General features: G+C 37.8%; 1 protein-coding gene across 1 annotated transcript in view; it reads left to right on the top strand.

Moving 5' to 3' along the window:
• Window positions 1-15,818, top strand: part of LOC132828396 (mitogen-activated protein kinase 13-like) — an 80,077-nt gene that overhangs the window by 40,876 nt on the left and 23,383 nt on the right. Inside the window, exons 6-8 of the mRNA XM_060845467.1 lie at window positions 8,258-8,305; window positions 11,234-11,348; window positions 15,047-15,118. Coding sequence (XP_060701450.1) covers window positions 8,258-8,305; window positions 11,234-11,348; window positions 15,047-15,118 — 235 coding nt within the window. The remainder of the gene's footprint in view (window positions 1-8,257; window positions 8,306-11,233; window positions 11,349-15,046; window positions 15,119-15,818) is intronic.

Below are 15,818 nucleotides of genomic sequence, written 5' to 3'. Positions count from 1 at the left end.
AGTGCTTGCCTTTTCAAATATGTATAAATCCTGTCCCTCAGGATTGCCTCCAACAACTTGCCCACCACCGATATCAGGCTCACTGGTCGAGAGTTCCCTGGTTTGTCCTTACCACCCTTCTTAAACAGTGGCACCACGTTAGCAAACCTCCAGTCTTCTGGCACCTTGCCTGTGAATATTGATGATACAAATATCTCAGCAAGGGGCCCAGCAATCACTTCCCAGCTTCCCGAGAGTTCTAGGGTACACCTGATCAGGTCCTGGGGATTTATCCACCTTTATCCATTTCAAGACATTTGGCACTGCCTCCTCTGTAATATGGACAATTTGCAAGATGTCACCATCTATTTCCCTACAGTCTATACCTTCCATACCTTTTTTCACGATAAATATTGATGCAAAATCCTCATTTAGTATGTCCCCTATTTTCTGCGGTTTCACACAAAGGCCGCCTTACTGATCTTTGAGGGGCCCTATTCTCTTCCTAGTTATCCTTTTGTCCTTAATGTATTTGTAAAAACCTTTTGGATTCTCCTTAATTCTATTTGCCCAAGCTATTTCATGTCCCCTTTTTGCCTTCCTGATTTCCCTCTTAAGTATACTCCTTCTGCCTTTATACTCTTCTAAGGATTCACTCAATCTCTCCTGTCTATACCTGACATATGCTTCCTTCTTTTTCTTAATCAAACCCTCAATTTCTTTAGTCATTCAGCTTTCCCTACACCTACCAACCTTTCCTTTCACCCTAACAGGAATATAGTTTCTCTGGATTCTCATTATCTCATTTTTGAAGGCTTCCCATTTTCCAGCCATCCCTCTACCTGCAAAATGGAAATGGAATACGACTTGAAATGGAAAATTGCCCAGGTATATGCTGTATGCAAAAAGCAGGACAAATCCAACCTCGCCAGTTACTACTCCCTTTCAATTTATTCTCAATCATCATTAAAATAATGGAATGTATTGTTGACAGTGATGTAAAGCAGCACTTAATAATAGCCTGCTTACTAATGCTGAGTATGGGTTCAGCCAGGGTCACACAGCTTCTAACCTCATCACAGCCTCTGTCCAAACCTAGTCAAAAAAAACTGAAGAGATGGCAAATGTCTTTAAATCCAGGCAGCACTTGACAAATTATGGCATCAAAGAGCCCTAATAAAAATAGACTCAGTGGGAATCAGAAAATATTTCCCCCCGATTGGAGGGATTCCAAGCACAAAGGAAAATGGCTGTTTTTTTGGAAGGAATCATCTCAGTCCTAGGCCATTTCTGCAGGGTTCCTCAGGATAGTGTCCTCAACCCAAGCATATTCAGCTACTTCATTAATGACCTTCCCTCCATCACAAGGTCAGTGGTTCCAATGTGCAATCATCAGTGCACAGTGGTGAGTATCATTTGTAACTCTTCAGATACTGAAGCAATCAGTGTTCAAATGTAGCAATACCTGATCAATAATCTTCATAATTGTTTCCACTCGTTCCTGCTTCCCCATTATCTACAGGATAACAAGCATAATTTTTCAACCCTTTCAGTCCTGAAGAAGAATAATTTGCAGTTGTAAAGCTTTGCTTTACATTATCCAGGTTTAGAAAGTAAGACTTGCATTATACAAATGCTCAGCAATGGCCACCTTTAATAAGAAAGTATCTTATTATCACCCCTTGGCATTCATTATTACCATCACTGAATCCTGTGCTATCAACATCCTGTTGACTACCATTGACCAGAAACTCAACCGAATAGCTGTATGAATACAATGGCAAGACGAGCACGTGAGAGGCTAGAATTTCTGTGACGTATAACTCACCTCCTGACTCTTCAGAGCCTGCCCACCATCTGCAACTGAAGTTAGGAGTGCGATGGAATATTCCCATTTGCTTGAATGAGTGCAGCTCCAATAACACTCAAGTCACTCAACATCATCCATGACAAGAAATTCTGCTTGACAGCCACCCCAATCACCACCTTCAGTATTCATTTCGTCCAAGACCAATGCACAGTAGCAGCAGTGTGTAACGTGCGCAATGCACTACATGACTCTCAACAGCTCATTTGACAGCGAACATAAGAACTAGGAGCAAGAATAGGCAATCTGGCCCTTCGAGCCTGCTCCACCATTGAGTAAGATCATGGCTGACCTTTTCATGGACTCAGCTCCATTTATCTACCCTCTCACCACAACCCTTAATTCCTTTGCTGTTCAAAAATTTATCTATCTTAACTTTAAAAATAGGCACTATTGTAACTTCGACTACTTTACAGGTCACAGAATTCCACAGATTCACAACCCTCTGAGTGAAGAAGTTCCTTCTCAATTCAGTCCTAAATCTGCTCCCCCTAATTTTGAGGCTACACTCTCTTGTCCTAGTTTCACCTGCCAGTGGAAACATCCTCTCTACTTCTACCGTATCTATTCCCTTTATAATTTTACATGCTTCTGTAAGATCCCCCCTCATTCTTCTAAATTCCAATTAATATAATCCCAGTCTACTTAGTCTCTCCTCGTAAACCAACACTTTTAACCCCAGAATCTCCTCTGCACTCCCTCTAGTGCCAGTATATCCTTTCTCAAGTAAGGAGATCAAAACTGCACACAGTGCTCCAGGTGTGGTCTCACCAGCAGTCTGTACAGCTGCAACATAACCTCCCTGCTTTTAAACTCAATCCCTTTAGCATTGAAGGACAACATTCTATTTGCCTTCTCAATTACCTGTTGTTCCTGAAGACCATCCCTCTGTGATTCATGCACAAGGACACCCAGGTCCCTCTGCATAGCAACATGCTGCAATTTTTTACAATTCAAAAATTGTCTTTATTTTTAGTGTTATTCCTACCAAAATGGATGATTTTACATTTATTAACATTGTACTCCATCTGCCAGACCTTTGCAAAGGGACGTAGATAGTTTAAATGAGTGGGCAAAGTTTCAGTCATTTCCACACTTTGGTCTACCAAAATGTCATCCCAAACTTTGACATACTACACATCCCAAACTCCAAATCATCTATGGAAATTATGAATAATTGCAATCCCAACACTGGTTCCTGAGGTACACCACTAGTCACTGATTGCCAGCCAGAAAAGCACTAATTTATCCCCACTCTTTGCTTCCTGTTAGATAACCAATCCTCTACCCGTGCTCGTACATTACCCATAATGCCATGCATCTTTACCTTGTGCAGCAGCCTTTTGTGTGGCACCTCTATCAGCCTCTACCACCTAGAAGGCCAAGGTGATGGCAATATCACCATTTGCAAGTTCCCCTCCAAGTCACATGTCACCCGGATTTGGAACTAATTCACCCTGAACATTGCACTGATTGGGCAGCTATTTGGGTTGAGGTTGACTCGGCCTAGTGGCCTGATCTCCTGTGATGGTCCCCAGAAAGGTTGGTCCTCCTCAACCACCCCACCCACAACGTCTCCAGGTACCTGGCTGTAAACTGGGGAGTTCCTTTGAATTGTAATGGTGGAGCATCATGATGTGAGGATGTGTTTCTAGCATTCCTGATGAAGGGCTTATGCCCAAAATATCGATTCTCCTGCTCCTTGGATGCTGCCTGACCTGCTGTGCTTCTCCAGTGCTACACTTTCCAACTGAGTTTCTAGCTTGCAGAGTCTGAAGTAGTGTGCAGGTGGGTTTTAAATATGGCACCAGTGTTGTAAAACAACAGAGTTTTCTGATGGTGGTGAGCACCTCCACCGTGTGATTTCCTGAGAAGGACACTGAGGAGCCAGATTGCTTGCTTAAGTGGAGAGAGAATAAATGCATGAGATAAGTTGTTCTGAGCCAAAACAGACCATGAATCTCATGTGGCACAACACTTTTACTGCAAATGAGAAAATTCGACCTGTATTCCCAACTTCCAAAGAGCACCCTCTATATATCACCAAGACGTTATTTTATTGTCAATGCTGGGCATTCCTATCATATCTATTTGTATAATATTCAAGACCAGTACAGCCTTTGCCAATTCCCAATGCACCAAATCTGACCATGTACCATCCTTAGCCAATTTTGGAACTCGTTTCCTGGTTACAGCTATCTGCACAAAATTTGAGTTTTTAAAAAAAATCAAGTTTCTGACAGTAGCATTTTGTTGGGGGTTATACTGCCAAATCTTATTATTTCCAAAAGATTATTTATTTGATTTTCAATATCTCCTTGCTATCTTTCCAGCCCAAGACAAATGGATTTTAGTCTCCATCAATGGAATGGCTTGTTTAAACAGAGGCTTTTTCATATACAATCAGTTCTGCTTTAATGCAGTAGTTCTGTTCTCATGCAAACCTGTGTTATAAGAAAGTTGTGTAATAGCAGTACCATTTAATCTAATGGGGCTAGAATCGCATTATGATCAACACACATTTTAAAGGTTCGCGCTTTAGAAACAGTGTCCCCAATTTGTCAATCATGTTACAGCGAATTCCTGTTAACAAAACGTGCACTATGCGGAACAACCTGTAGTATGATCTGGTAATTTCCAATGAATTGTTAAAAAAGCTCACTAATTTTCAAAGTTAGCACAATTCTTTCCATATATAAAAATGTGAAAGATCATTCAGCCCTTGGAGCCTGCTCCATTACTCAGTAAGATCATGGCTGATCTGTTTGAGTTTTGAATTCCAGAGTCCCACCTATTACAAATAACCATGATTACACTGCCGAACAAAAATCTATCAACTTCTGCCTTAGAATTATTTGATGCTTCCATCGCCTTCTGAGGCACAATCCACTGAGAGGAAGCAAATTTTCCTCATCTCTGTTCTAAAAGGTGACCCCTGGTTTTAAAACAGTGCCCCCTAGTTCTACACTCACCCACAAGAGGAAACATCCTTTCAATACCCACCTTATCAAGACTTGTGAGGATCTTATACATTTCAATCAAGTCACTCCTCACTCTTCAAAACTCAAGTGGTAACAATTCCAGTTTGAGTTGAAAAGTATGGCACTGGAAAAGCACAGCCAGCCAGTCAGGCAGTATCCGAAGAGCAGGAGCGTCAACGTTTCTAGCATAAGCTCCAAGACAACTAAATCATTCCATATATTAACTGAGTAAACTTCCTCTGATCTACCTCCAATACGCTTACATCATTCCTTAAATAAGGAGACCAAAGCCACACACAGTTTTCAGTATGTGATCTCAGCATTGCCTTCTATAACATCTTTACTTTTATATTCAGTTCCATTGCTAATAAAGATCAGCATTCCATTAATTGCCTTGATTACCTGCATACTAATATTTTTATGACTCAAGCACTAAATACCTAGATCCCTTTGCCTCTCAAAGTTCTGCAGTCATTTTTCATTTAAGTAATCCTCAGCTTATTTTATTCTTCTTGTCAAAGTAGATGACTTTACATTTTCCCACACTATTTTTCATCTGCAAGGAGGTTTCTCACTAACTCCATCTATCTATATCTTTTTGCAACCTCTGCATGTTGTCTCCACAACATAGTTTCCAAACTGTCTTGTTGTTGTCTGTGAATTTAGTTATCATGTCTTCACTGGTCTCACCTAAATTATTGAGGCCAATTTTAAAAAGTCAAGACACTGACAGGACTCAACTTATCATACTGTCAGTCAGACAAAGACCCATTTCTACATATAGTCGGTTCTGTTATAATGTGTATTTCTTCAATGCGATTGAAGAATTTAGACCATTATTTGTAGAACGCAAATAATGGTCTAAACCTGTATTAGCTAGAATGCGATTTCAGCCCCATTAGTTTAAATGGCACGGCCATTGCACAATTTCCTTATTACGCGAGGTTGCATAAGAACGGAACTATCACATTACATCACAACTGACTGTACTCTATTCCTGACAATGATGAGTTGATGATGAGAATATTTTGGCACAACTGCATATCACTTTCATTTTAAAATAAATGAAATCAGCATTTATTGATTTTTTTTATAATGTTGTAGAATTTATTGTTTACAAAGATAACATTAACATTTTAGGGTCAAGGACTCTGGAGCAAAAATAAGCATTTTAAGTAATTCAAGACAAACTAAACAGACAATGCTAAGCTTGAATCTCAATCCTAAAACATTGAGGGGTTAAGAAAGACTGAAACAATGCAAAGATCCTCAATTTTGAAGCCTTAGAAATGAGTAACACTTCAGTAGTAAGTTTGGAACTGAGAAACAATAAGGAAGACTAGAACACCAATTCAAAGAGCAGCAAAATCAGAGGGGAATGTTGAGAGCCAGTGATGAACAGAAAACAAGTATAGTCATGACAGCGTGAATCTGAAAGGTTTGTCAAGATATTTGTTAAAGCAATGCTTACCTAAGCAAGTAATAAATATGTATACCATATTTTAATAGAGTGAAATTGATATTTGGAATGACACTTTGATACAGCCTTTTTATAAAAAAAACTGTACTTCCATGCTGATGTTCTGCAAACCAAGGCTGTTTCCAGTAGCAACAGTGATTGTTGTGTTTTTAAAGCATAAAAGTACAATCAGCTTGTACTGTGATGAGTAGCAGACCATAATGATCAGGACAGGTTCATCAGATTATATAATTATAATACCCTGTCTTCTTTGATTGGAAAACACAAGTAATCTGATGAATAATAGATTAAAAAATACACTGTCATTTACTTGTTGTAAAGAAAATCCAAAGGACTGAAACTTACCATTAAAAACTAAGGTTAGCGTGGCAACTTCAAAGGTACTTTCATTGATGAAATAGAATTTCTTAATTTTACTGTTTGCTGTTGAAAATTATTACTTACAAAATGTTAAGTATTGTTATGGTTCTGTTCGCCGAGCTGGGAATTTGTGTTGCAGACGTTTCGTCCCCTGTCTAGGTGACATCCTCAGTGCTTGGGAGCCTCCTGTGAAGTGCTTCTGTGATGTTTCCTCTGGCATTTATAGTGATTTGTATCTGCCACTTCCGGTTGTCAGTTCCAGCTGTCTGCTGCAGTGGCCGGTATGTTGGGTCCAGGTCGATGTGCTTATTGATTGAATCTGTGGATGAGTGCCATGCCTGTAGGAATTCTCTGGCTGTTCTCTGTTTGGCTTGTCCTATAATAGTAGTGTTGTCCCAGTCGAACTCATGTTGCTTGTCATCTGAGTGTGTGGCTACTAAGGATAGCTGGTCATGTCGTTTCGTGGCTAGTTGGTGTTCATTGATGCGGATCGTTAGCTGTCTTCCTGTTTGTCCTATGTAGTGTTTTGTGCAGTCCTTGCATGGGATTTTGTACACTACATTGGTTTTGCTCATGCTGGGTACCGGGTCCTTTGTCCTGGTGAGTTGTTGTCTGAAAGTGGCTGTTGGTTTGTGTGCTGTTATGAGTCCTAGTGGTCGCAGTAGTCTGCCTATCAGTTCAGAAATGTTTTTGACGTATGGTAGTGTGGCTAGTCCTTTGGAGCTTCACAGGAGGCTCCCAAGCACTGAGGACGTCACCTAGACAGGGGACAAAATGCCTGAAACACAAATTCCCAGCTCGGCGAACCGAACCACAACAACGAGCACCTGAGCTACAAATCTTCTCCCAAACTTTAAATGTTAAATATTGTAAGAAACTGCATTGGTCACTGGAAAATTCAAATTTATTTTAGAAGTTATCAGACTCTTAGGAAATCATAACAAATTCAATGTAAATTACCCCACATTATTGCATCTACTATAGATTCAAACAATGATATAGTCTAAATAACATTCTATAGTATGCACCTTATATGAAAGAGTTGATTAATAGAGTAGAACTTTATTGCTGAAAAAGACACAGTTTGTCAAAGCTTTTCATCTTGCATTCATCAGGACAATTCACAAGAATATCAATCCAACATTTATACTATATTAGAAGAGAGTGTTGATTGGTTGGCAGATGGATTGTGATGAGTAGAAGCATTGCTATGGACAGTGCACCAATTAATAGTTAACTGCTCAAATTTTAAACCAGGCATGTGTTGTAATGTCCCCATCACTGACTCAGATCAAAGATATAAGGAAAGCGCTGGATCACTCCTTTGCTTTTCATACATTACAAGAATTATTTGATAGATCAATACTTGATATTGTATCTAATACCACATTTAAAAAAAACATTTGCAACAATAACTCTACAAAAGATTTTGATTTTTATTGCTTTAAGAATAACGTTTAAGATGTTTCTGTCCAATTGATAGTATTTTATAATTGTTACAGTTTCATGTCACAAAGCAAATGTAACTGAGATATTTATTAATCTATCATAAAATGTTTATATTCATGTTACACTTAATTCTGCTTTTAGGATTTGAAGCCTGGTAATCTGGCTATAAATAAAGATTGTGGCTTGAAGGTAATTGTTTTTGTTTTGATGAATTGTAAATATATATAGTTTTGTCTAGTTTCTAAGGTTTTAAATTGAACTTTTATGTACTTTTAACTTCAAATTACAATTAATTTAACTGTAAAATATAATGTAGTTATAGACGAACAGTAGAGTGCAGAAAGTTATGTAACTTTTGTCTAAAAATAGTTCTATTTTCTTTACATGGGTATTTTATAGTTACATAACATAGAACCAGACCTTATACACCGTTTAGTTCAGGATGGTGATACTTTCAACCTGAACAGTGGTCCTTATTCTGTCTGCTTGCTTTCGTTCCCTATTGCACTGTTCCTCTTTCCTTTAACCATCAACCTAATCTACCCTCAATTATTGACATAATCTTTCTTTCAGTCACCAACTTTGCAATACGTTTCACAAACTCTTAACCTTCTATGTGAAGAAAACATGTTCCCGGTTCTTTTTTTTTATTACCATATATAGTTAATCTTGACAATCTATAATGGGACTGTAAAACTCATTGCCCTATTTCAATATACATAATTTAAGCAATCTATAAATCATTCAGTAATTTCCTCTGGTTAATAAAAACAGAACCATTTTCAAGTTTTTCTTCACTTTTGTATTTCCTCATAAAGTCAGCATTCAAATGAATCTTTGCTGTGTTTCTCTATTGGCTCAACATGTTTCCTACAGTGTCACATTCTCTTAACACCTTGATGTTTATATCCAACACTTGCCTTAAAACCAGTTAGTTTTTTTAGTGGTCTTATCTTGAATAGCTGTGAACTCGAATCACCAAATCTCTCAATTCTTCCACATCATCTGTCATTGCTCATTCAAGAATAACTACTAAAAGAATAGTGTTTTCTGCAGTAGTTTTCTAAAAGGGACCATCTCAAATTTAATTTTGTTGCCACTGGCACTTTTATTAATTTTCTGTTGTCAACAACATACTCTTACATATTCCTCTACAATTTGGTATTCAGCATTATTTACTTTGTGTGGAAGGAGCAGATATATTGATTGATTCCCTGGGGAAAAAAAGAGATTTTATTCTGAGGAAAGACTGGGTCTATACTCATTGGAGTTTAGAAGAATGAAAGGTGATCTGCTTCTGGGTGAGAATTCCAAAGATTCATGACCCTTCCGGAAAAGACATTTCTCCTCATCTTCATAGCATGAATGACTCCTTGTTTTGAAACAATGCCTACTCATTCTGTATACCCTCACAAGGAAAGCCATCGTCTTGGCATCCATCTTATCAGAATCTTCGGCATTTCAATACAGTAGAGGTTGGGCAATTGAAATCTTCAAGGCTGAAATAGATAATTGAACTATAGGGTAGCTAGAGGTTTGGGTACAGGTGGAATAGTGTTAATACCTAAATCAGAGTATCAAAAATCTTATTGACTAGAGGTGCAGATTTAAGGGATGTCTGGTCTCCTGGTCCCATGTTTTTATGATCTTACATTATCCTTCCAACTCCTCTGTTCCTTTTCTCATATTTTCTTTTCATGTTTCATAGCTTGATACGATTTCAAAGGTGCAGACAGCCCTCGTTACTCAATGAACCAGTCCAAGCACATTACATAAGATTGTTGTTGTTAAATCTCCTTTAGACTACTAGAGATCTTTAACAGGGGGAACTGTTGGGCAAAAGAACTTCAGTCCCCAACAATTTGTTTGTACTATCATAATTTTGTCAAAAGGCCAATTCACTGGTTGCAGGTATGACATGTTTCAATTTGTGGACCTGTCCTTAGCTTTAGTTCAATTGTTACAACCAAATGGGGAGGGTTAGATCTGCCTTGCTTTTCTAGACTGCCATGGTTAGTCACAACAAAAATGTATTTTTTTTTCCCCATGGAGCTGTACCTCACTTTTATTAAAATGCAGTTAATTAATTCTCTAGCAACAAGAAAACAAAACAAGAAGACTTTTTCCTGAATGAAACGAAGAATCATTTTGTTTCTTGCTAAACCTTAGACAAATAATGATGACAGAATATCAAATGCATGCACAATCACAATCACAATCACAGGCTCAAAGCTAAAAAGGGAGTAATATCTAGTACAAAATGGATGATATAAGAATATTCAGTTTAATGCCCTCAGGGGTATCCTGAGGTAGTTAGTGATGCCTTTGAGTATTTGGTTTTCAGATGTTTCAACAATTTGTGCTGTTAGTGGTTGCTTTGAGAGGCTTTTTCTAGCTGTGCTGTTTACAAATCTATCTCCAGTTGTCTGCCCAAGCAATTGCTTGAAGTTCACCTCAAAAGTGCACTCTTCATGTTTAGAGTCATTGTTTCCAAGCTGAATAATTTTAGGCAGATTTTTTTTCTCCAAAACGTAAAACTTATCATCCAGGCACAAATTAAAAATAGGAGATTTGCGTCTTCATGTGTTTCAATCTCTTCAACAACAATGTATGTTAAATTCAGTTTAGATGATTTTGTTAATTCTATGTTGGTTTTCTGGAACATTGGTTAGCCTGTGGTCAGATGATCATTGTGGTCAATTTTTAAGTCTCTATCTTAATTTTTAAAATCTTTTTTAGTCCATGTAAGTCCCAGGCAGTGAAATCAGTTGATGGAATTCAAACATTGATAGAAGTACATCTCTATGACTCTAAGTCAAACATTGATCATCCTTACTTTACCACTATCCTGCCAGAACTGAATAGACTAGTGTCCACATTCATGGACAGCTAAAACACTGGGTCAGTTCTACTGATCAAAAAAGTGAGAAGAGCTTCTTTTTGTGATTCTGAAAGTTCATTGCTTCAAAATTTTTGAAAACTTTAAATAATGAACCTCATATAAACAATTGGCATGAGATATACTCTCATGGTTGGTTACATTTTTAAGAAAAAGAATTTGACTTAACCAGAAAGATATAATTCACATTAGACCTGTATATTTTCTTGACACTACAGATCATTGACTTTGGTCTCGCTAGACACACAGATTCGGAGATGACAGGATATGTGGTCACACGATGGTACCGTGCACCTGAGGTCATTCTGAACTGGAGGCACTATACTCAGACTGGTGAGTCCCCATCATGCTTAATCACAAAAAGTAATTAATGTCCAGGTTAAAATAATTCCATCATGGCACAATTGAAGCCTTTTTTATATCAAGTTTAAAGGACATGGTTGTCAGTTGAGAACTGTAAATTCTGGAAGTATATAGCAAATTATTCAACATTTGTAAATGCAAATGATGATAAATTTTGCACTTGAATAGCACCTGTAATGTGATAAACTTGGTAATGTATTTCACAGGAGTATTATCCAATACAATTTGATATGAACCACGTGGAAGTAGTAGTTTGATCAAAACATCATGTCTTAAGGAATGTATTAAAGGAAGGAGAGAGGTGGATATTTTGGGAGGGAGTTTCAGGGTTTAGGGCTTTGATATCTAAAATGACACGGTGAATTGCTTCGAATCAGAAATTCTCAAGATACCAGAATTAGAGGAGCACATATATCTTTGAGGATTGTGAAGTTGTAGGAGATTACAGAGGGGCAAGGCTAAGGAGGGAAAAAAGCAAATTACTGCAGATGCTGGAATCTGAAACCAAAAGTGAAAATGCTGGAAAATCTCAGCAGGTCTGGCAGCATCTGTAAGGAGAGAAAAGAGCCGACGTTTCGAGTCTAACTGACCCTTTGTCAAAGCTAAAGAGTCAGTTAGACTCGAAACGTCAGCTGTTTTCTCTCCTTACAGATGCTGAAGGCTAAGGAGGGAATTGAAATAAGTACAATACAGTACAGCACAGGAACAGGTCCTTTGACCCACCAAGCCCACTCTGATTCCCAATTCTTCTTTAGACTCACTACTTATTGCCCACGTGCAGTTTCTTTCCCTCTGTTTGCCTCCTGTTCACATGTCACCTGAAATATTGCTTATTTGCCTGCTTCTACCACCTCCACTGGCAGTGCATTTCAGGCACTCACCAACCCCTGTGTGAAAGGTTTTCCCCATACTTGTACTCTAAACATTTCCCCTCTCACCTTGAACCAGTGCCCTCTTGTAGGTGACCTTTCCACTCTGGGAAAAAGCCTCTGAGTATCCACCCCAACTATGTCTCTTATAATTTTGTAAATCTCTACCACGTCACCCCTTGGCCTCCATCTTTCCAGTGAAAACAATTCCTATTTATCCAACTTCTCCTCATAACTAAAACCCTCTAGAACAGGCAACATCCAGGTAAGCCTCCTCTGCACTCTCTCTGAAGCACCTACATCCTTGTGGTAGTGTGGTGACTAGAATTGCATGTAATATTCTAAATGTGACCTAACTAAAGATTTATACAGCTGTAACATAACTTGCCAAGATTTATATTTGATGGTTGATGAAGGTAAGCATGCTATATGCCTTCTTGACCACCTTCTCCACCTGTGTTACCACTTTCAGAGATCTGTGAATCTGTATATCCAGATCCTTCTATACGTCAGTGCTCCTAAGGGTTCTGCCATTTATTGTATAATTCGCACCTGAATTTGATCTTTCAAAATACACCACCTTGCATTTGTCCGGATTAAACTGCCACTTATCTGCCCAATTCTGTCAATATCCCATTGTATCTTTTTGACAATCCTCCTCACTATCTGCAACTTCACCAAATTTTGAGTCATCCACAAACTTACTAATCAGACAATCTGCATTCAAAACAACAAAAATGCCTGCATTATTCCCTGTGGAATGCCATTAAATACTGATCTCCATTCCAAAAGGTACCCTTCCACTGCTGCCATTTGTCTTATATGACAAAGTCAGTTTTATATCCATCTTGTCAGCTCACCCCAGATCCCATGAAATTCTACCTTTTGTCATGAGGTACCTTATCAAATGCCTTACTGAAGTCCATGTAGACAACATCCACTGTTCTCCCCTCATCACTCATTCTTGTCAACTCTTCAAAAACTCAATCAAGTTGGTGAGATATGTTCTTGCCCATACAAACCCACATTGCCTATTGCTAACAAGTCTATTCATTTCCAAACATGAATAAATATTGTCTCACAGTATCTTCTCCAACAGCTTCCCTACCACTGATGTTAGGCTCACCAATGATTCTTTAAAATTGAAGCATTGGTTAACCAGGAGTCAGTGTGGGTAAGTGAACACAGTGGTGCTGGATGAACAGGACTTTCTGTGTTGGGTCATGGACAGCAGAATTTTGGGTTTCCTTAAATTAACAGAGGGTCGAATGTGAGAGGCCGGGTACAAACATGCTGGAATCGTCAGGTCTATGAATGAAAGATTGTATTTGTTCAAGTGTCAAACCCTTGTATATACATATTTCTTGCATTGGTACAATTCCTGATTGTAATTTTTATTATTTCTACAGTTAAATATGAAGTATTATTGCATGTATGGTATTCTTTAATACTATTAAAATTGTTTGAAATTGAATTAGCTGCTGACTGAGCAAAATGTAACTAACCTAAGCAAACACAAGGTTTTTGTTGGGCAAGACGATTTTCCCGACTAATAAAGGTATTTTATGATCATAACATTAAGAGCCATAACATTAAGATTCAGTGGCTCAGCCATGCACACAGTCAGCAAGATTATGTTGCATTTAAGATTTTATGACCCTCAATGCCTTAAAATGCTCACTTCCTGATAATGCTATCATTTTTCAGCAATCGACATTGAAACTATTGCCAGTTCATATTATGTATATAATGTCATCAGTCTTCATTTGACTCATTCTTTTGCCCCCTCAGCTGATTTATTCCATTTCCTGTTTGATTTTTGGATAACGTTCTCTGAACTCATTAGACACTGAAGCAGTAATGTAATGCAGACTTATAGAACCAATAACAGATACCTGCTGTGAGTGCTTGCAGTAAATCCCTTGCCCAAGTTGTGGAAGGCTAACTAAATTCTGTTAGCTATGGATGCCAATTCAGAATTATATTCCTATATAAGGCAGACAAGCAAAGAAGATAAAAAAAAGCAGTAAGATGTGATATGCTGCAGTACTTTGCAGAACATCCTACTATTTTTTAAAATAAAATGTTTTCAGGATGTGAGTCACTCTGGCATGGCAGCATTTATTCCCATCCCAAAAGGCAGTGGTAAATCAACTCCTCTGGAATTTGTTTTAATTATTGAATGTTAGGCCCATCTTGTCCACACCTACAACTAACCAGTCTATTAAAGGGTGCTAATTGTTCCTGAAGCCCATTTGAATACATGATGAAGGTTCCCTGAAGATAATCTGCCAATGATGGGAAATTCATCCTTTTATATGGAGGCACATTATAGCTTGACTAGATCTATTTTGTTACTAAAGTAGATGCCAATGTACATCAATGTGCTCAGGTATGATGGATGACCAGGACTTGCTATGAGTTAGGCTGCAGTCAACGGAGTTTTAGATTAATTTAAATTAATGAAGGTTAAAACTGGGAGGCCATTCAAGAATATGTCAGAATAATCAAGCCTATAATTGAAAAAAAAAATCATGTATTAGTTCAGGTTTAAAATCCTTCAGGTTTCTAGCGTGGGTAGATTTTGATACTGTAAATGGAGAATTTTTATTTCTGTATTTAACTAATTGTAATCCTTGACTGTTGTATTGTGTTCTGATTTATAAAGTTTATCAAACATAACTCTGGTTGAAATATCTGGATGCAACGTATGATCCAAAATACTAAACAGTGTTTGGTTTATTTTATAACCTAAAGAATGCAGATAACAGCTTCTCCCCGTTTTGTTTTTAATTTCAGTTGATATTTGGTCTGTTGGTTGTATTTTTGCTGAAATGATCACTGGCAAGATACTGTTCAAAGGAAAAGACTGTATCCTTTATCATGCTGTCATGATGTAACATTATTGCAAGCCATGCAAATCTAGAAAGTATCAAATTCAAATATCTAGTCTGTGCTGATCTTTAACAGGTTATGGTAAAGATGCAACATTTTTGTCCATGCCCCTGGGTAAGGAATGAACAAATTAGCCTGTATTTCTTCAATAAATTGCTGTCCAGTAATCCCTGCTGAATGGTCTACATGTGTAGATGGCTCATGGGGATAACTTGGCTTGGCAATATGGTCTCCTGAACTGAACTTGCCATTCACTCTTTTGTTAAAAAAACCATAGGTGAAGAGTTGACACTTAACATACATTTACACAATTGTTTTGTTAAGGTGAAGAAATGTTGCATGGACCAGTGCTAAATGTAGCATGAATCTGAAATAGGACCTATCTGATGCTGCAGCAGAATCATGGAATTCCATAAACCAATATGAGTCCATGCTTTCTGCAGACAAATGAATAAATTGGAACAGAAAATTGTTATCAACTGAAGGATGTAATAATCTGGGAAACACTGAGAAATATATAACACCCTGTTTTTTGCATTTGTGGGTTGTACTATTAATTATTTTCTTTACTCCATTTCTGCACAATGAAACTGTCATTAATTGCTTTCTGGACATTTTGTATTTTCTTTTGATTCGGGTGCTTTGTTTAACTTGGGTATTTATTTTTTACAAAGGT

Source organism: Hemiscyllium ocellatum, chromosome 26 (genome assembly GCF_020745735.1).
Source record: "Hemiscyllium ocellatum isolate sHemOce1 chromosome 26, sHemOce1.pat.X.cur, whole genome shotgun sequence".
Taxonomy (NCBI): domain Eukaryota; kingdom Metazoa; phylum Chordata; class Chondrichthyes; order Orectolobiformes; family Hemiscylliidae; genus Hemiscyllium; species Hemiscyllium ocellatum.
The sequence above is the reverse complement of the archived record's forward strand: the minus strand, read 5'-3'. Positions and strand labels throughout refer to the sequence as shown.